Here is a 21,319-nt window from a genome sequence, read left to right as displayed (position 1 = left end):
GTGTCCGATTCTAACCTTGTTGTTTCTTTCCCTGTGCAAAGAAAATTCGCCTTTGACAGAAGGCTAAGGCGTGCTTGTTGCCTCTGACGTCCAAATGCCGATTTCAAACTACTGAAAGTGTGATATTCATATATAGATATGATGTATATGACCCAGTCCTATATGAACCATTCATCGCCAGCACCTATGTCACAGTAAAGCCGAATTTAGAGTAGTCGAAGAGCGTCGGTACTACCTGCACATATAGATACCAGCCCTCAACTAATTGTAACGAATACTAAACGACTATTGTTTAGTCCAGATAGAAACAAACTGTCAGACATGAAATACAAAAGGTATCCTTTACAAAACTTCGAAGGGTCCATGTCATTATCTACGTGCCAGTCAATCGAGCACCAGGCCACTAACTTCCACATAGGCCTTTTATTGACCTTTCCAAGCTCACTGACCTGAATTGATATGTTATTGAAATTGATCGCTCGTATGCCAATGTCGCCTCCTTGCTCCCCTGCTTCAGGCTCTTTCCAGACAAGCCTCATTCTATACTCCTCATCTTCACCGTCTCGCATTATGGTCTGGCAGTTCGTTTTGCGCGGTTGTATGAGTAGGAACTGCCATTCCAGAGTCTAGTTCGTATCGAGCGTCGGTTGGGGCTTCGAATATTGGATTCGTATTGGCTTCGGCGGAATGCGTATGCGGTTGCATGTGACCAAGCACCTTAGACTCTTGTCCGTAATAGTCGTTGGCCGGTGAATGCGAGCCGGCGGTAGATGCGTTGACGGTTTCAGGGCTCGGCTTTCCAATGGTGCTGCCATCGTGTCCAAGCTCGTGATGACGGTCGCTCGCTGAACTTACTGCGTTTCTGGAGGCTTTTCTGCGGCGCCACCAGAAGAAGAACGCGGCTCCCAAGATTGCAACGGCTCCCAAAGAAACGCCTACACCAATGCCGGCAGCAGCGCCTGTTGAAAGCCCTCCAGAAGACGAAGACTCAGGGCTTGAGCTCGCGGTAGTAGAGCCATCGGTGGCAGTAGGTGTCACTGCTCCTGAGTCCGTTCCTGTCGCAGTTGCGGTTGCAGATGTCAATCCCGATCCGGATGATGTCGCTGTGCCGACGGGAGTTGTCTATAAACTGTCAGTAATTTTCTCACCTCCACATCCACGATTCCAGAAGTAAACTTACGCCTGCAGAGTAGATGGTAGAGTATGCTCCATCGTCAACCGCCTTGGAGCTAGTCATGATCCAATGCTGGGCAGGCTGCCGTGCCGACACGCCGTCGGTACCCTCAATCTCGCTCGACATGAATAAGTTGGACCCCGGGTGGACGTCAAGAACGTATCCTGTGCCATTCGCTACATTGGTGAACTTGAGCGTGCCCTTCTCGCTCTCCCATTCGGTAATGTCCCACTGTTGACTCTCGTCCGATTCCGTCTTTCTTAAGCACCCCCTCGTTCCACTGGGGTGGACCTCCGCTGAGCTCCAGCATACAGAAAGTTGCTGGCCCACGCCGGCGGAGTTCAGTCTCACAAGATACCGTCCGTCCTTATCACCAACCGGTTGAAATTGCCACAGCGCGTCCGTTTTCCCGAACACTCTAAGCCCATTGTTGGTGTCCTGCAAATTCGATGTGAGAGGATCCGAGACGTTGGCGACACGACCCTCTGAAATGGCGTACCACGCGTTCGAGTCCAACTTGACTGCCGACATCTTGACCGCTTCGTTGAGGTGCAGATGTGGCTAGCTTTCGTCTTGTGGGGGGTACTACTGATTCAGTATTGTCCCGGATGGTTCGTAGATGATTCGTCACAAGACCATTGACGGGCAAAAACGCGGACAATGCACCAAGACCAGAATGAAATTTGGTAAACTCAGCAGATCAAAGGGAGGGAGGACGAGATCTAAAAGGCAGACACCAAAGAGGCCTGCAGGGGCTTGGGGGTGACAAGATGCTGGACCCCAACAGTAAAAGGCACATCAACCGGCGCAGGGGTGAGATTGCATACACCATCACGCAGGAGGAGCGGGACGGGGAGACATGCCAAGCGGCGGAAGGGCTTAGACTGGCTCATTTAACACTCCCCCCCTGACGCCCTCAACTACTTCTGCTGCTGAAGGATCATCGAGAGATGAGGTGGTTTTGCAGTCAAAAGACTTCTTACTGGCCGACGCCTGCCTAAGTACAGCGCTGCCGCCACACGTGTGAAACCGATCATGAGGAAACAGACGCACACAAGCACAACCAAGCTCGCCAAAGTCCCACTGAGACACTGAGGCAGACATGGGATAGGTCTCGCCTAGCCTTTAGGCTACAAAGTCCTCTAGTTTAGCGGAATCCTTCAGGCCCACATTGACCGGCCTCCTGCTGGAATTTTCTCCTCCTTGGTAGCTCTGGGCGTCATCCACAGAGGGATGCAACGGGCCCAAAAAAGCAAAGATTGGCGCGATGCTCGTGATAGTCGCGGCTTCGAAGGGAGTATCAGAGGCGCACAAGTGCCGGCTCGTGTTGAGCAATGCAAAGCCACAACCGTTTTATTTTTTCCTTGGGATTCAACACTAAAGAACAATAAACAGCCACACGACGATGGATTCCACTGCAAGAGAAAATACGACAAAAGTAAGCTTCTGTTAGACGCCACTGGAAACTTAGAAGCAGGATGTCGCACAACCAAGAACAAGAAGAGTGGGTGCTGTTATAAGACAGTAAGCGCTAGCAACTCAGCCCTGTCTATTGGGGGCGCGAATGGCCATTCAGGCACGCCAGGTCAACATCGAGACCAGGGTTGCCTCAATTTGTTCGTCATCCCTCGCCAGGCTTTCCGTCTTGATTCGGCAAGATGAGCGTCGACCACCTATCCGTGGTCGGAGCATGGCCGCCAATCTACCTGCACAGATAGAAAAGTCCGATGGACTTGTCTGAGCGAAATAGGAACGCAGACACAGTCACGCGCATGCGGAGCTGTGACCCATCGGCATTCCGCTGGGTCATCTCATTCGCGTATGTGCTGCAACCACGATTCGAGTTCACGTATATCTAGCCCTATGAGAGACGAGGAGGTGTGGCTGCTCGATGATTCTACTAGCACAGAGATGCTTCAGAAACACAGCACTTCGCTCCTGTTTCCAAGCAACAACCCGTCCGTTAAATACTGATCGAATAAGGCATGGAAACCCTGACCAAACCTCTTGTTACCTATGGGCTGTAACTCCCTACGAATCTGCCAAGGTCATCCATCGTTTCATTTATTAATGCTTGGCTGCTGAAAGCCCAATCGCCGCCCATTGCAGGGGCAGACAAAACACCAGGCCAGGCCTGCTGCTGTTGACCGTCTGACAGTCAGCTGGATCCTTGCTTTTTTTGAATGATATTATTACGGTCAGTGTAAGCGAATCCGAATACAATCCGCTGCTTTCGCACAAATGTGTTGGAAATCTACTGCCTACCGCCAAAGTATCACAACTCATGTCAACCAGTTGGTCGAGTGTCTTCTCTTCTTTTGATTGTACTGTGTTGCAAGCACCGCTGTTCATGCCGCATCATTGGCGCCAGTCTGCTTCATGACTTCGGTCGAGAATGAGTCTTGACTGGTTCGGCAACAATCTATATGAGATCAAATGCACAGGTATCAAGTCACTTTGGGACTGTCAGTACCAGAAGTAGCGGAGCGTTTGGGTACCTTACTCGATTGGTCAGCTCGCAAATGTTCCTTCAGCGCACTGATTAGTCAGTTCGACAATTAAGAGACGAAAGAGACGGGCGGCAAATCTTTACCCCTAGACGCTCTTCTGACGCCCCAAGATCATACATAGTACCAAGATCCACAAAAGTATTTCGCGGTTGCCTCGTCTCAATGTTTTGACGCTGTAGACGCGTCAGACACTCGAGACTTGCATACCGATGATCCGAACCCCTCGTTTCCCTTCCTTAGCTTCTAGATCAAAGCTTATTTTATTGAGTGTCTAGAACTAGGTTAGGACGTCCAAACTAGTCAATATACCCGCTGTTGTCAGCACGGTTCGATATCTTCACCGTGCCTGGGATATCTTGCATCAAAACACAAGGGAACAAAGCACTATTCCTGGGCCATCCGATTTTAACGGCCGAGCTTTCGGACATGCTTCCGAAAACATAGTCTGTCCGGTACTAATGCTGTCCGTGTACTGGATTCCGTCGATAACGGCTTAGAGTCTGTTATCCAAGTCCCACCGCCTGTGTCGAAGAGCTGGCAAAGATCAAGTTTGTTTGTAGTCATGGAATACCTCTACCATTGCCTAGAATTCGACTGCCTGATTTAGCTAACATAGATTGCAAGAGAGGCATCCTTTTGTGAGAGCTTGAAGCTTTCTTGTTATATTTGCATCGCTATCTTTGGACTGTCTCATTGACGTTCGCTTTGTATAAACAGTACTACAGAGCAGCCGAAGGCCACCCAACTACTGATAAACCAATTTCACCCACATGTGAATTGAACAAAGGACCTTGACGGGTAGTGGGGCAAGGTGCTGTGGCGCTCGGCTCTCAGCCAAGAATGCCCTTAAAAGTCCTAGCAGTTGTCTGATTCTCCACTAAGGAGGTTTTCTTCCGCCCAGCGGCTACGGCAGTTGAAAACTGGTGTAACACCCATTCTTCCTGGCATTTCACAGGCTCTAGGCCACATGCCTTGAAATCCTTGTCATGTTGGCTGCTTTCGGTCCATTTCCTGACTCCTTATGGACCAAGGCACGGATCATTCGGAGAACCTGAAGCTCCTTGCTGTCAGTCAAGCCTTCGACTGAAGTTGTAAGACAGTCCGGTACGGAACATCTACCTCATAGGGTTTGTTAACGGTCGATCAATGGGGAAAGCTCAGGCGGTGTTCAGTGAGGTATTGCGTAGGGGCATCTGACGATCAATGAAACTAAGCCAGGGCTCATCCTTAAATGGAATTTTCATGAGAATTCACATGTTGAGCTTACCATCAGATGTGTTTCTCCAACTTAGAATTAGAAAAATGCTTTTACGAGTCCTACATTCAGTCCAATTTTTCTTTTCCTTAAGAGACACGGGTCTCTCCCTACAGTGTGAGACAATTGTTTTCAGTCCTCCGTAGCCACTTGGATCAAACAACCGTGCCACGACAAATTGACCAAAAAGCCTTAATGCCCTTGCCGATACGTGGCCATGACATGGGATGGCGCCTGCTAGCGCCATCTCCGTCTGAACTAAGACAGAACACCCGTGACTCAAGAGAGACAAGCTTGCACCTTGGTCGCTTTGATCAGCTCCCCTATAAACCTTGTCGACGTGGTAGGCCCCAAGTATCAGCTCTGTCGATACTTGGTCGACTGTTTTAAATCTGCAGACTAGCATGGTGCGGTTTACTAGCAAGGTTCTATCTGAATCTGACAAACACGTTACGCCAGCGTAGTTGAAATTCAATCGTGGACCGTTGAAGAATTGATATTAGACTCTCATAGCTGCCCAATTCGAGCAAAAAGTTTGCAAAGGTTTGGATTTTGCATCTTTCAGACTACTTCCTCGCGACCATATCTCATCAAAGATCTTCCTTCACCTCCCATCCTCTTGAAGACCAGTAGGATCAAGCATAGCCTCACCTGAAGCCACGAACGTTCATTTTCTGCTATGCAGCTATCGTCATCCCGAAAATAGAATTCAGATCACATACGACATGAGATTTCCACCGGCCAAGGTGGTCCTATCATGGCCATCGCCGAATTATTTTGATCCCGTTGACCGGGCCCAGCACTCATGATCATCGAGCTGACTTCGCTGAGCATTGCAATTCTTTGTCTGTGTCTGCGATTGTACGTCAGATTCTTCATCATCCGCAAAATCTGGTGGGATGATTGGCTGATGGTTGCTGCGACTGTGAGTTCCAATGCAGTCTCGTCATGTAAAAACGTGAACTGATAGATTTATAATAGATATTCTGCGCGTCTGTCACAATCTGTGTCATCTTTGGTACGACTTCTTGCATTCCTTCTAGCCATGGTTTCAAGTTCCAACATAGAATGGCTAATATTCTATCACGCAAATAGCAACGCAACTGTATGGATGGAATCTTCATGTGTGGGACTTGACTCCAAATCAGCTGAGACACGGTCGTCAAGTAAGCATTACCAGATTTCGCCAAATCAAAGGCCTGACCTAGGGACTGACAAGATGAACAGGTCTCCATTGCCGGGCAGACCCTCTTTCTTTTCGCGTCTGGATTGTCAAAACTCTCAATCCTCGCCAGTTACCTGAGGATAGCTCCTCTTGGCTCCTTATTCCGACGGTTGACATGGGTGGCCATGGCTGTCATCTTTGCCCTCCTATGGATATTTCTCATCGTCCTGTGGACGCAGTGCTTGTAAGTTGCGAACATGTTCAAACTTGGGTGCCTCTTATACCAAGTTAGAGAACTCTAACGCCGTATAGGCCTGCTTGGCACTATTGGGACCTCTCTGTCCAGAACCGGAATTGCCTCGATGAGTGGCCACCATTGGCTGGTCAGACTATTACAACAGTAGCAACCGATTTCCTCGTTTACATCCTACCCATACCCACCCTATTCCGTTTGAGACTTCCTGCAGCACAAAGACTTGTGCTTATTTTCCTCTTCAGCCTCGGCACAGTCGTTGTTGTGGCTGGAATCATGAGGACCTATTGGGCTCACTACGTTGAAGAAGAAACGTACGATGTCACCTGGGAAGGTTTTGATCTTTGGGTATGGACAGCGCTTGAGGCCAACCTTGCCGTTGTCTGCGGTTGCATCCCTGTACTCCGTCGCCTGTTAGCATCGATGTCGGAGACTAGATCATCAGCTTCGGTAAATATATCAGCCCCCCCAACGATCGGGTCTAGGAAAAAGCACAAAGGAAGGCGAGACGACCTGGACCATGATATCGAAGGTTATGCGCTGGGCCTAGTCAATGTGCCCTCGTCTACCGACGGTGATTCCATAAACATTCCTCTTCCGATTTCAAGTGTTGGATGGTCACCGATTCTAGACTCATGGGCAAGACGGCAGCACCAGCGACATTACAGACATGGACATTATAAGTAGGGACAAAAACCGTAGCCCATTTTAGCACTGACCTATAGTAATTTAATGCCAGTTGTACAAATATCCGTAACAGTTCTTTTCACGTAGACATCCTCTTCTACACGGGGATAGACACCGCTCATAGCTAATAGGATGTGTGTTTCTTCCAAGTGGAAAGTCTCCTCAAGACTACGATATGTACGCACGTGACAAGGGTGGCCAAGCTGTGGAATTGTGGTGCTACTCCTTCACCTCATCAAGCAGCACAAATCAGAACGAAACATATGCGATATTTGGGCTAGTGCTCTGGAGAGCCTAGTTGTATCTCATTGGCAAAGCCTAGATCCATTTTCCGTCTCCCAGACGTTCCTCTTCACTGCCAAGCGAATGTCCCAGGATGCACCTCGATCGGTAAGTCGTAAGGCGCTCAGAGCTTTCCCATGATGCAATTATTCCTTTCTCTTCAATAGATTAACAAGCACGAAAAACAAGGTAACGGGAGGATTTCTAGAGCAGTGATATCTGCTTGTGGCTTTGTTGAAGCTTTATGTCTTCTGCAGTACAGGATAACCGCAAAGGAATAGAGAGACTCTTGAATGTTGCAAGTAGGTTTGCAAAAGTCACAGATTCACTGGCCAAGGTTCCCAAGACAGAAATTCCATGTGACCATAAGCCAGTATGATCCTAACATATAATAATCTTCCCGGAGAATTTTGACATAGTACTCGAGTGTTTGGAGTTGACTGTTTCAAGGGCTGACGATGACAGCAAGGATTTCTACCTGCATCAACGAACTAACCAGGACGTCATAACCTACGAAAACACATTTACCCTACTGTTCCCTCTCCGCACAGTCGAAAGCCAATATTTTGATCTTCTTTATCCTCCTGAACTATTGCGAAAATCCAAGGCGCTAGAGTAAGCGAGAAGCCTTTCGGAGGGGACTAATGCACTAATGTAGCGCAAGGTCCAAGCTAGATAATTATGTCGCAAACACGCTTTAGGCCCTATCAGATGTGAGAAACAAGCTTGACCCGTATTTCCCACTCGAGAATAATCGAGTCAAACCTGAATCGTGATAAATACCCAGATGAACCTTGAAAAATAGCTAGGAACCCTATTTCTTTCCTTCGCATGTTTGGTGGGGGCATCTGTTAATCATTTCCTTGGTTTTTACTAGCTCGCCGTTCCCCCACAAAGACCATAACTCGAGTCACCAGCGTGCCATTCGGGCGGCAATCGACCGAGTGCGGACACCCCTAGCCCCTGTACCCTCACCAAGCCTCTCCCCGCCTTTTTCATTGTCATCAGTGTTGCCGGTTTGAAGTCGCGGTTGTCCTATAGTATAGCAGGGGTAGCGGTGCAGTTCGATTGGCACGCCTGCAACGAGCTCATAGCTACTTGCAGACCGCATGCGGGACACAAGAGGCGCGACCTCGTTAGACATGGCGACGTGTCAGACATGGTAATTGGTTTACAAAGCCAAGATGCCAAGTCATTCGATGGCTTGTGAGACCTTGAAGCGACCCAGTCTCCTGTAATATCCAGGAACATACTGATCTGGTCGTTGAACTGCCATTAACATCAGTAAGTCGTATATAATTATGGAGTCATTTCCTATCAGACATTGCTTTTCAAGGTTCAGCCACCTCATGACTTCGCCCATTCACCTTTGCTCTCTAGTCTCTCTGAAAACATGAGACTTTCAGCGGCTTTGTCAATTGCCCCCCTGGGTGCCGGTCTGGTCCAGGCCATCTTGGACGTCGATGCCATTACTAAGAAGTACTTTGGCAATGACGCGCCTTGGTACAAGAACCGCGTACCCTTTTCGAGTCGAGCGACACCCAGATCACTGATGTTTATTACTACCGGTGGAACCTCTTCCGCACTCATCAGCGCGACATCGGCTCAAAGCATGGCTTCATCTCCACTGAGTTTATAGATAACGTCGGTTGGCAGACTCAGCCTTGGGCCTCTAACAACTGCGCCGCTATCTTCCATCTTTCTGAAGGTCGGTGGTGCCGTGACCCGCGGTTCAAGCAAGACTATGCGACATTCATGTATAGCTCAGACAGCAACCCGCGTCAGTTCTCCGAGAGCATGGCCGATGGAGTTTGGAGAAATTACCTTGTCGATGGTAATCCAGAACTGGCATTTTCTCTCTTGGACGATATGCAGAGAATTTACAATCTTTGGGTTGGAGACCATTTCGATAAATCCAAGGGCCTATTCTGGGTAGAGCCCATTGCAGACGCTACGGAGTACACCATCTCCAGTATCGATGCCTCTGGCGGCTACGACGGTTTCTTTGGAGGCAATGCGTTTCGACCCACTATCAACACCTATCAGTACGCGAATGCTCGTGCCATCGCAAAGATCGCTTCTCTGAAAGGCGGCCTTGATAACGTCGTGGAGGAGTACAATACTCGCGCCGAGGCACTAAAAGCGACCCTTCAAAGGGATTTGTGGAACTCTACCTTCGAGCACTTCATCGACCGCTACTTCGTCGACAACGAGAACGTAACCTACTGGGACTTCATCAGAGGGCGTGAGCTTGCTGGCTTCGTCCCCTGGGCTCACGACCTCCCTGATGATGATGCGAAGTTTGGCAAGGCTTGGAAGCACGCACTCAACCCCGACGAGCTTGGCGGTCCCTTCGGGTTGCGTACCGTTGAGCCCTCGTACGAACATTACATGCGCGTGTGGAGATACGAGGGCACTCACACCGAGTGCCATTGGAACGGTCCTTCTTGGCCCTACCAAACGACGCAGGTACTGACCTCATTGGCCAATGTGCTTGACCACTACCCAAACTCCTCATCCTTTGTTGCCGTGAGCGACTACACCAGACTCCTTCAGCAGTACGCCCAGCAACACTACAATAAACACTACAACAACACTCTCGACATTGAGGAGAACTACGATCCTGATACTGGTGAACCGATTGTTGGCCTTGGTCGCTCGCACCACTACTTCCACTCTGGCTACGTTGACCTTATTCTCACAGGGTTCGTCGGTATCCGTCCACGCGAAGATGATGTTCTTGAGATCAACCCCCTAGCCGATCCTACTGCCATCTCTTACTTCCGCGCCGAGCGCATCTTGTACCACGGTCGCGAGGTAGCTGTTCAGTGGGACACCACTGGCGAGTACTACGGCCAGGCAGGTTTGCGCGTTGAGGTGGATGGCAAGGTCGTTGCTTCTTCGGATAAGCTCGAGCGACTCACTGCCCAAGTCATCCGCACATCCGTCTCGGTAGCCCGCCCCTTGGCCAAGTCAATTCAGCTCCAGGCCACGGAGCCTCTTCCAATGATCAATGCATCCATTCCCAACTACAACGTTGATCGTCTCCACGACGTGTTTGATGGACGTATCTGGTTCTGGATTCAAGACGCTATCGCAAACGGCTTTGATACTCCTGAGGACAGCAGTTCCGAAGAGTGGGTCAGCATAGAGTTCGGCTCAACTGTCGATACCGCCCGTGCTGAGATTGCGTTCTTCGCGAATGAAGAAAAGGGCTTCGATGTGCCTATTAGCTACAAGCTACAGGTTCTAAGCGGCAAGTGGACTGATGTCGCCGACGCGACCTATGAAGAGCCTCTAGCGAACGGTATCACCAACGTCAAGTGGACTGGCGTTTCTACAGAGTCTGTCCGCATCCTAGTCACGCCGCAAGAAGGGAAACGCGTCCGCTTAGTGGAGTTGAAGATTTTTGAAGAGTGAGCACGTTGTCAACAGGACCAAAAGCACTATACGTAGAACAGCTCATAAGGATATTAAACTAGTAGTATTGGCGTTGTAATGAAATGTGCAAGCAGAACTTTAGTGAAGAAAGATGGTGAACGGTACGCAAGCCACCAAACATACTTAAATACTAGCAGACTTTCAAATAAACAGTTATTAGTGTAAAGTTTGCCGATCTGTTCTCAGTGATCAGCCGGAATCGTAAGTCGAAGTTAACTACTCAAATATTGAGAAAACCTACATTGTCGATTCGAGGTACAAAACCGAGTCCTTTACATCAACTGAGAGACACCGCGACGGGCCACAGCAAGATTAAGATTGTCTAATGGTTCATCTGAATGAATGCGGGGGGCTGGTGGGTTCTCGATGAACAAACTTCAAGCGAGCTACATAAAAAGACACTGTCAACCACAACCGACCGACGTACTTCCCATCGCATCAACTTCAGTTATTGATACCTCGTTTCTACAACCCTAAAGTTAGTTAGCTTTCGGGTGACTTCGACAACCTACAAGCTACCTTTGTCAATCTAAAATGCCTCAGGTCAACAAGAGGCTGTTCAATTTCTCAATAACCTCTAAGTCAAGTCACCCACTTCTGGGCACCCCACCCATGTGGGCACCCACAAAACGAAGCTATCGCAACAACACCACCCTTTTCAATTGACTATCGCCGAGGCCCAGATGCAACTATGATACAGCTTTCTGCCTTACTAGGGCAATTAGATGCGCTGGATTCATCTGTGTCAATTTCAGCATCACTAGCCTCGATCTAGGCTTGCCATATATCGCTAATGTTAGTGAACTTAGTGTTAAGGTTGATTTTGATAGTCTTCTTTTTTTTTGCTGTAGTATTGCTGACTTAGGCCTGGAGAAGCTGTATCTAGTGTTAGGTAATAGCTAGCTAGAAGGACTGCTCTTGGAAGCCTTTTTTGACCTTTCTGAAGAGCTAGCGTTATGTAGTAATACTTTGATCTAGTTTGCTAAATAAGTCTAGTTAACTATTAAGGTCCCTTATCTTCCTAGGTATAGACTATACAATAGCAGATGAAGCAAATGCCTATCCCTTTATATCCTAGGTATCCTAGATACCCTGGGTACCTTAGGTAGCCTTATTAAGTGGTATTACTAGTGTTATTGCCTTAGGTAATAGCAAAGAGCTTATAAGAGGTTTATCTATAGTAATAGGCTATAGTCTAGTATATTTCTAGCTACTTAGAATATTCTTTTTTATTAGCCTAGCTAAGCGTGCTAGCTAATAATAAGATAAGAAGTGTCTTTTGTTTATTATAGTTGAATTGTTCTATTAGCTAAGGTTAGGCTAAAGCTTTTTATAATAAGCTGCCTTGACTAGGCTAAAGACTGACTGATCTAGTGGCTGAAGGATATGGGAGGTATGTGGTAGTAAGAATAATAGATAGACGTTATTAATATAGTATTATTATATGAATTCTATTGTTATATAGCTCTTATGCTTATCTAGGACTAGTAGTCTAGCCTAATTAGGCTAGGAGGGGGTAGTCTATAGCAAGAAGACCTTTAGTAGCCACTTAATAGCAGTTTTATTAGTTGTCTATCTATTCTCTATTACTGTAAACTCCTATCTATCATAAAGGCTAAGATTTAAAAGAAACTACTACTACTAGACTATCTTACCCTTATATATCACAAGAGGATATAGTACTAGGCTATCAGCTAAGATATACTTAATAATAGATACCTAGGCTTGTAATCTAGGCTGTTTTTTGTATATAGACTTTGTCTTTACCTTGCCTAGCACTAGCCTATTTGCTCTTTAACCCTTAAGGATACTAGTCTTATCTATATTATATCTATTAGCTAACTAAATAGCTGATATTGATGGGATTACAAGATATTTAAACTAGTCCTTAATAATCTCAGTAGATGCCTTATTAACACGTCTAGAATCAATAGATCAACTTCTCTAGACCTTAATAGATAGGTTTCTTTGTACAAAGGCGTCTATTTATCTTTTCCCTAGAGGCTAGGTATTACCTATAGCATGGAGGATACGCTGGGCAAAAACCTTGACTTGTTGATGCGTTGGCGCAAGCCTAAGGTCAGCCTGTATCTGTACCTAATTGGCTAGCTTAGCCTCCTGACTAACAGAGAGCTGCTGGAGGTCAGTAAATGCGATATCTCTAGGTTGGATACCCTTGAGGCGATTCTGAAGTGTTGACCGAGGGACGCCCTATTTCCTAGATGCTGCCTGGACAGGGACGCCGTTGGCGATATCCCCAAGAGCCTTGCTAACCTCATACTCGGTATATTGACCTATAGGGTATAGAAGAAGGTATCTGCAAAAGATGAAGTGATTTGGATAAGGGATGAAAATGTTGTGATAGTTTGAAGTGGGAGGCTGGTCATGGTGTTGAGGGATTTTTGGGGTGCCCAGAAGTGGGTGACTTGACTTACTCTAAAATCGGTCTGCCTATTCCTCCGCACGAATGCAGAGCCAGCGGAACTGGAGAAGGCAAGAGAAGACTAGGGCAGGAGTGGCGTTAACAGACCCTGTCATTCTCTAGAATCATCAAGCTACTGGGCACTTTAAGAGATGAACTACCAACATCAAGTAATTATGATGACATTGGTTTCCTTGGAAATGTCTGATCATAACACGCCGTATCGCCACCTAATCACATAAATGCAATGCTAATCTGAGCATAATACACCGTGGTAACCGTGCATCACATGCAATTCGCGATCCCTTCGTTTTACCTCCGCTGCAGCGAATTTACGCTTTCACTTAGGGGTTCATTTTTTTATTTAAAGAATCTGCTGCATCTTTGCAACCTGGGGTGCGAAAGAAATCCAGGCTATGGTGCCAGTGGCTCTTGGAAAGGAAACACATCAAGAGCATTTGTTACTATCCCTCTACTAGTGTTGGTATTATTTCCCTTACAGGGTGTACCAGCTTTAATGCTAGATGTGACTGAAGCCGCTAAGCCACCATACATGATTTCTCGCCAGGGAGAGCTAAATCTATGCAGGTGACGCACCAACTCACCAATGACTGTGTAGCCTGTGACTTCATCGGCACACGCCACAATCCTCTGCACCGTCTGGTGTCCAAGTATGTGCCCGCTAATTCCCCCGCGTGTAACGCCACACTAGCAACATAAAAGGATTGGATCTGCCCCCACCGCGGAACCGGCGGTTCTATCTCTCAATTGCCTCGGTCAGTATGCAGGCAATCCGACTGTTATCATCCACAAGACTGTCTCTACTTCTTATATCTAATTACTGTAATTTATACCACCCATAATTTTCCTCGGCACTGCATATGGTGTCAGTTTTGTGATGGCTTCCTCCCCGGCACAGCAGGCGGGACTCGAAGGCAAGAGTCGAGAAGGGATGATTGCCGAATCTATCAGGAAGAACGAAGAGATTCAAACCTTATATCCCCATGTCGACTTCAAAGAACAAGTCATAGAGCCCTCTATCAATCTGACATTCGACATCCAGGTAATCATGTCCCAAATTTCGTCTTTAAATGGATGACCGTGTGTCTGGAAGTTGTGAGGTCGCACCCGTTCCTAACATGAGGCCAGGAACACGTTGACGAAGCCAATCAGAGAAGATATAATACCCTCATTGCTGAAATGCTGGAACACACTGCTGAGCCAGACCTCGCTGAGAGGCTCCTTTGGGAAGCAAGAGAGTGTCTTACCGGTTACCCTAATATCCTCGCTCAGTTCGATGCGATCTTTATTGGGCAGCGATCGGCTTCGAATGTGATTCGGGAGCTGCACGAGTGTATGATGATGAAGAAGGGAGTGGAAAGAAGGATGAGCCAGCAAGCCGACGATAGTCTAAATGGAAATGGACAATGAGGCCGGTTTGTGCATTACTCTCGGGTACAAAGTACGGTTAAACGTCCATACAAAATAAGGATTATCTGTCAAATAGCATTTTTCCTCCGACCGCTCTCGTTTGTAGTTGGTTGTCAAACAGTATGTAGACTTATGGCAGTATATTAAAAATCTACATAGTCGAGATATGGAGTCTGGGTTGAACCGCCAAACACGAGCAAGTATCTATGAAATAACAACTCAATGGCGCTGGTGATAGAAGCCTCCACGTATAATAATTTCGACAAGGATTAATCCGAAATTCAAGAGAGTCAATTCGCCAAGCACTGGTTCAAACCTCCCAATCGGGCATGCGGCTATCCAACCTCTGGCCAATCTCTGGCCAAGGAAAACCAGAATATTTATTAAGGTTCCTAGCTCGCCAAAGACGTGTCTCCAAAATGCAGATCATGTCGAATTACGTGACGCGGTCATTTTTCTAACCCCTGTATCTAATCTTCCTTTGTCTCTTTAGGAAACTGTAAAGCAGGGTACATTCATAGGACAAGTAAAAGGGCTTATTCACCCTTGACTTCACACTCTTTATGGACGACGAGCGGATGCTTCGAGCCTTGTTGATGTGTAACATTTATGCTAAGACTCCTCAAAAGGTTTGATGAGAGAGCCACCAAGGCTATAAAAAGGATTACCCACTCTTGTGAGTCAAAAATCTGAGTAATTCATGGACATGACAGAGAGGATCCAGATAGTGAAGGTAAACCCTAAAGTCACGCTCAGGAGAGTATCAATGGAACTGTGTGTTCTGCGACATGATCAGCAAGATACCGAGAGGTAACAGATGGTCAGGTATATCCAGGCGTTGGGCTGACAACTTTCCAATATAACTAGCTACATATGATTTGATACGAATTGGAGCGCAAGATTATGCAACAGTTCTGTTCACCACAAAGGCTTCTGGTCAGACTTTCGTACGGCAAATCAAAATACGCTTATTCCAGACACCGAGATGGGCTGTTGTCCGGCCATCATTCGGCCTTACCTGAAGCGTCATATTTGGAATGGTCTTGGTCAAATAACTCTTCAGCAGGCAAGTACTTCCTGAACGTGTTGTAGGTTAATGTCAATCCCATTCTGCATCTGTTATATTCTCAGTGAGAACACAGCAAATCGTCCTGCGGGCGCCGCCAAGAGAGAAGTAACGAGTGGAATCTAACCGCCTCACTCCTGATATATGGACACAGAAACATAGGGAAACAATACGGCACCCCAGACATGCGGCATTTGTTACTTGTATGGAAATTGGTTGCCTGCACTATCATCAAATCGATAAAGGCTCGAAGCTCGGCACCCTACTTAAAGTTATTAAAACAAGTGCTGGGATCATCGAGCTACCTTTCCCATGTTCTGTGCTCCAGATGCCCGCACGCTTTGCAATACAGCTCATTTCAATAGCCGACAGCCTTCTGTGCAGCACCAGACACCAGCATCGCCGCGTTCGTCAAGCTACTCTTTACGTTGCCTTCGACAAACGCAAACGTCGCAGCGACGACCTCGAGCCCGTTCTTCTCGATAAACGCCAGCGTGTTGAACCCCATGCGGTCAATGATGTTCTGGGAGCTGCCACCAAGCTTGCTCGCGTCGCCCTCGTACTCGCCCCTCAGTGTCGGTGGGTCGAATGTCGCGGGGAGGCTGGGCGAAGAGGTGTGCTTGAGCAGAAGGAATGTGTACCGGGACGGACGGGCGTTACCCACAATCAGGTGGGCAGCCAGGGGCGCAGGGCCGACGTAAGGGGAGATGGCGCTCCCGCCGTTGACGATGACGTCCCCCGAGTGGCTGAGCGCCACTTTGGCGACGAGCCAGTGCCGGACCTGGCCGAAGGTGCTATCGTTGTAGTGCGTGAGGTCTGGGTCGACCATCAGCAAGACGTACTCGTCGTCGGATACATCGTCGGGCTGAGGGAAATGTTCAGCAGGGTCTTGGTACTCAAAGGGCCGCCTTGAGACTCAAGTTTTTACTTTGAAGTTGGTAGTGATTTTCGGCTCTACTTGGACTTGATCCCTATGGAGCCTCTCCGCTGGAGCCCTGAGGCTCACTAAAGGCCAGTGTACTCCGAGATTATACGGGATCTTCGTCCCTGCGGGAAGAACATCCGGGATGAGCTGGTGCTCTTGGAAGACCTTTGTAATGTCCGTCATTTTGAGTGCTGGCTTTTCGATTTGCGGTTTGGTGAGTGCAATAAATCCAGCTCGTAGGCGAATTCGTCTGGTTTTAGATTGACGGAACATATTAATAGTTGTAAAAAGCAGTGCCTCTTGGTAGATAGCCAAGGCAGTGAGTGAACAATGATGCCGCGATGACGCGACCACTCAACCGCACTGAGACCACATAGTGGCAAAGTTGTTAACGGCCGCTGTGACGCTGTTTCTGAGATGCCTATAGCCCTAATTAGGCCAAAGAGCATCTAAAAAAGCTATCCATTGGTTTGCAGGCTTAAGTTAATCACCTTTACTAATTAGTCACTCTAGGTACACTAGGAGCAATGAAAGATTCTGTGTGTAGTGTAGCTTGTGTACTAATCGCCTACTTGCGGGCTCTCTTTATCCTACACAGTTTTAGTATTGGTATACGAAGAAGATTATTATCATAAGAGTATGTCCTAGCTAGACATTCTTCTATTGATCTTTATATTGCAGAACCATGCTAGTTACCTTTGAATTCGCTACTATACCACGTCATTCATGCATGTCACCCCCTCTTCTTGTTTTTTTTTATACATCTGCAATTACAATGGATCATTAAAGAGGTTAGGTTGAGATGGAAGACCTACAGAGACTAGCGAGAAGATCCCAGGTTTACAAGGCTACGAACAATCAAACCTGGCCTCTCAGCTGCCCTTAGGTCTAGATAACCCCCTTTATACCTAGTTAGGGTCCTGCATCTCTGGACATCCAGTTCCAGTAGCGTAAGCTCCGTGCCATGCATCCTCTGGCTTTAGTCAGTATACTAAAAACCTTGCTCTTCCTCTGCTAGGTAAGGTTTTTAACGCACTAGAGAATTCTATGCTATGTACTGCGAGACCTAAATGGCTATGGTCAGACGGTTGGTAAAATCAAGGCTGACCAATTACACACAGATCGGGGTTCCTAAAAATAATTTCTTATTCCAAAGGTCGCACCAGCTTGTGAACTCTATGAGTTGAATTCTGTATTCCCTCTCGATAGTAACATCTCTTGATATGTTCAAAACATCTAGAACCTCGTCTTTCATATCAAAGAGGCTACGTTTCCACGAACCCGCTGGCTGATGCTCATACTCAAGCAAAGTTTGTTCAATAAGCATCATGGGCGTTATTTCGAACAGCTGGTAATGTCCGTAACTACCGTAACTACGGTAACTGGCGCCGGGGACAGAGAATATAAAGGTCTCTTCATCGAGAAGAAAGTAGGAGCGCACCTTGTCCTTCGCTTCGTCCCTGATGTTTTTGGACAGGAAAGACGGCTCATTATCAACGGCTTTGCAAACATCTTCAAAGAACGAATGATCCTTGCCGCCCTGGGCTAGAACACGTCGCTTTATGCGAGCAGCTTCTCTGAACCAGTCATAAGAGATCAGCAGAGGGACTTTCCGTGCTTTCTCCAGCATACCAAAGCAAGTGGTGAGCTTTTTGATTCGTTGAGGGAGCGCCGTATTTGGCTTGGGAAGCTGATACTCTGAATCCGATACGCCGTGAAGCAGGGCTGTGAAATACGAGGCCATGATCGTGCCAGGGTCTATGGATGCCCCATTGGACCCAAATGGCTGTTTCGCCGAGGCCAATTCTCTTTCTAATCCAGGAGTGAAGTGGGCATGAAGTTGATCATCGGCTGTAGTCCAGGCAAGTTTTCCGAAAGGGAAGTCGCACTGTCTCCCCAGAAGTCGATTCGGCAATTCCTCATCAGCCATGCGGACATCAGGGCTTGGATCCAGCGTCACAGAATACAGGTTGATAACATGGCACAGCACCGAGCCCTCTATCTCCATCTCGATGCCTCCGTTCTGAGTGTTGATATAGCCATCAGTTGAAGGTCTCCAGGCAGCCACACCCGTCCCGGGGTGGACCCCTAGAGCGTACAGGAAGTAGGCCCAACAGGCCGTTCCAGCCAAAGGCAATACTGGCTTTGGGCTTAGCCTCGGACTCTGTGCTCCCCAGCCACCCCAAGACAATCTAGGCTTTCTGCCGCCAGTTCCCAGAGCCGAAGGTGCAGCCGGGATGGCTCCGTCGATCCGAACGAGATACTCCTCAAACTCCTTCAAGGGAGGACGGGGATGCGACTCTGGCCGTTATCGTCCAACGCCTCCTCTTGCCAAAGCCCGAGGCTTCGCTTCAGCGCCTGGGTTTTGGTAATGTTCTTATAGACGATAGCGATGGGCTCGCGTATCAAGGTAACGAGTGTATCGGCAAGCGTGATGGTCTGAACAATGTCGCTTTCAACGATGGAGAGATCCGAGCCCGATGGCTGGGCGGCTTGTGTTGTCGCCAGTGCCATTTCGGGGTGAGGTTCAGGTCTCCCGGGTCGTTTGATATCTCTGAGCTTCGTCTAAGTCTGAGCGATGCAATCTACATACCCTGCGGGCTTTTAGCAAACGTCTGTTTATTCGCCCCTTTGGGGCAGATTGTATCCATAGCGAAGCCAGGCCCAACTCCGTCGACGCTGACTTTCCTACCCGAAGCGTTTCAGGCTGGACTTTTGGCAGGGGCGCCCTACCAGTTCAGTTCGGCGGCTAGATAGGTGGTGAGAAAATGAGAAACACACCTCCTGACTTTGCTTAGCAAAGGCTGCAGACTTGCGATAGATACAGGTTAAGTTGTGACCTCAATTTTCATAGAAATGCTCATGGACTGTTGTTGGAGGGCTGAATATGAGTGAGAACGGATGTTGACTGCGGCTGGTAGTCGTCCAGAGAGAAAACATCACGTGTATGGTTGATTGCCTAGGTGCGGGGACCAAGCATGTTCATTCGCTAGTACTCGGTAGCCAAGAAGGCATTGCATACAGCATCCTGATAGGGCACAGTCTTCTTTTCTCATACTACTTGCTGTGCAATATGCCACGGTAGAGGTCGTAATGACCATCATTAGCTTCCTCGCCAATAGTGGCCTTGATCTCTTGGCACCAACGCTGCCCACCACATGACCTGATCGCACATCAACTACGACACCGACGACCTATTCGCTTCAAAGAGCCTTGAAGAATGCCTTGTGGGAACCCGCTTCCTCGGGTGGCATAATCAAACCGCCATGTATATCGGCACCCCCGCGCGTCTCATGGCACAGCGACCTGCGGAGGTGACCCAATAGATGAATGGGTGTGTTGATGACAGCAGAGCATGAGAAAAGAGAGGAAAGAGACAGAAGCTTAGAAGTAGCTCCCCCTTCTGACGACTATATTTCACCTTTCTCTTTCCCTCCTATGTACTCAAATAATTCAATGATGCTGAATAATTTGAAGGGTGAAGACGGTTCCGTTGTCATGAAACAACGTCGTCTGTTTGAACTTTACACGATGGCGGTACAAGTCTGGTTACGGTTTCTACGGAGAACAAGTCGGAGCAAACCCGGCTCACGCCATACAACCTCCTCTTTGAAAAACAGCGATGTTGCGTCGAAGGATCAGTCTTGCAGGTAGACGTGCCAAGAGAGGAAGGTCGTCAGCTGGCACGTCGTGCCCTCATTGATCACCTTCCAGCCCCACCACTGTGCATGCATGGATCCTCAGAATCCTTCGAGATTGCGGGATGGTACTTGAACGTCGACCGTCTCCATTAGACCTTATCTCTTTAACTTGCGCTTTCCATCTTTCCTTCTCGAAAAAGGAAATTTATCCAAGAAGGCTTAAGGGGTTTACGATGGAGTCCCGAGACTCATCGCCAGCGCGGCCTGGCGCCCGGGAGAAGGACGCCGACTTTGACTTACACGTCGACCACGGAACCTCATCCCACGACCCCGAAGAGGCCTCAAAGTCTCTCCTAAACCCTCACCCCACCGACCGCGACCGCAAGCGTTGCTTCACGACCTCGTACACGCGCCTCGTTGTGATCGTCCTCGTCTCCCTTCTCCTCGGTGCTCTCACCTCCCTCGGCCTCACCACCCTCGTATCCCACATCCACAAAATCTCTTCCACTACAGCCCACCGGAACGACAACACCCTCGCCTCCCCATCCCACGACCCCCAGTCCTCCGTCAAGTTCCTCCACCCAGCACCCTGTGGCACGACGCCGTCCGAAGCCCGCGCCTCCGGGTGCCTCTTCGACCTCATCTCTTTCAACTGGCTTCCCCCGGCATGCCACGACGCCGAGCTCGCGGCGCAGTTCGAGGAGGAGCTGCGTGAGGCGGGGCAGCTGTCGTGGTACGAGGACATGCAGCGCACCAAGCCTCTGTCAAGGGACCAGATCATGACGGGGGAGCACTCGGGGATCTACGTCTCCCTCGGGTACCACCTCCGCCACTGCACGGCCATGTGGAGAAGGATGCACCGCGCGCTGATTCAGGGCGGCGGCGGGCTGGGGCGCGTGGACGGGTACATCTGGAGCTACCACCACACGAGGCACTGCGAGGAGATGCTGCTGGCGGGGCACAACGGGAGCGCGGCGGGGGAGCTGTTCACGACCGAGGTGAGGATCAAGTATCCCGACTGCGGGGTGGTTATGGAGGCGTAGGTAGTCCGTAGACGCCGGGGTATC

General features: G+C 48.6%; 5 protein-coding genes across 5 annotated transcripts; 2 read left to right on the top strand and 3 right to left on the bottom strand.

Annotated features, from left to right (window-relative positions):
- Positions 1-988: 988 nt before the first annotated feature.
- Positions 989-1,705, bottom strand: ColSpa_01405 (uncharacterized protein; the record flags this gene model as incomplete). The annotated part of the gene is made up of 2 exons (XM_049267617.1): positions 989-1,129; positions 1,181-1,705. The coding sequence occupies 2 exons, from the start codon at positions 1,703-1,705 to the stop codon at positions 989-991; spliced, it is 666 nt and encodes a 221-aa protein (XP_049123574.1).
- A 7,014-nt stretch (positions 1,706-8,719) lies between these two features.
- On the top strand, positions 8,720-10,746 carry ColSpa_01404 (beta-L-arabinobiosidase; the record flags this gene model as incomplete). The annotated part of the gene is made up of 2 exons (XM_049267616.1): positions 8,720-8,842; positions 8,872-10,746. The coding sequence occupies 2 exons, from the start codon at positions 8,720-8,722 to the stop codon at positions 10,744-10,746; spliced, it is 1,998 nt and encodes a 665-aa protein (XP_049123573.1).
- Positions 10,747-16,044: 5,298 nt separating this feature from the next.
- Positions 16,045-16,794, bottom strand: ColSpa_01403 (uncharacterized protein; the record flags this gene model as incomplete). The annotated part of the gene is made up of 2 exons (XM_049267615.1): positions 16,045-16,551; positions 16,693-16,794. 2 exons carry the CDS (start codon positions 16,792-16,794, stop codon positions 16,045-16,047), a joined length of 609 nt encoding a protein of 202 aa, XP_049123572.1.
- A 2,094-nt stretch (positions 16,795-18,888) lies between these two features.
- ColSpa_01402 (uncharacterized protein) lies at positions 18,889-19,125 on the bottom strand (the record flags this gene model as incomplete). The annotated part of the gene is made up of 1 exon (XM_049267614.1): positions 18,889-19,125. The coding sequence occupies one exon, from the start codon at positions 19,123-19,125 to the stop codon at positions 18,889-18,891; it is 237 nt and encodes a 78-aa protein (XP_049123571.1).
- Positions 19,126-20,485: 1,360 nt separating this feature from the next.
- Positions 20,486-21,295, top strand: ColSpa_01401 (uncharacterized protein; the record flags this gene model as incomplete). Its single annotated transcript, XM_049267613.1, has 1 exon — positions 20,486-21,295. The coding sequence occupies one exon, from the start codon at positions 20,486-20,488 to the stop codon at positions 21,293-21,295; it is 810 nt and encodes a 269-aa protein (XP_049123570.1).
- Positions 21,296-21,319: the final 24 nt, after the last annotated feature.

The sequence above is a fragment of the Colletotrichum spaethianum genome, assembly GCF_022836535.1.
Source record: "Colletotrichum spaethianum MAFF 239500 DNA, contig02, whole genome shotgun sequence".
Classification (NCBI taxonomy): domain Eukaryota; kingdom Fungi; phylum Ascomycota; class Sordariomycetes; order Glomerellales; family Glomerellaceae; genus Colletotrichum; species Colletotrichum spaethianum.
Note: the sequence above shows the minus strand (reverse complement) of the source record. Positions and strands in the feature narration are given on the sequence as shown.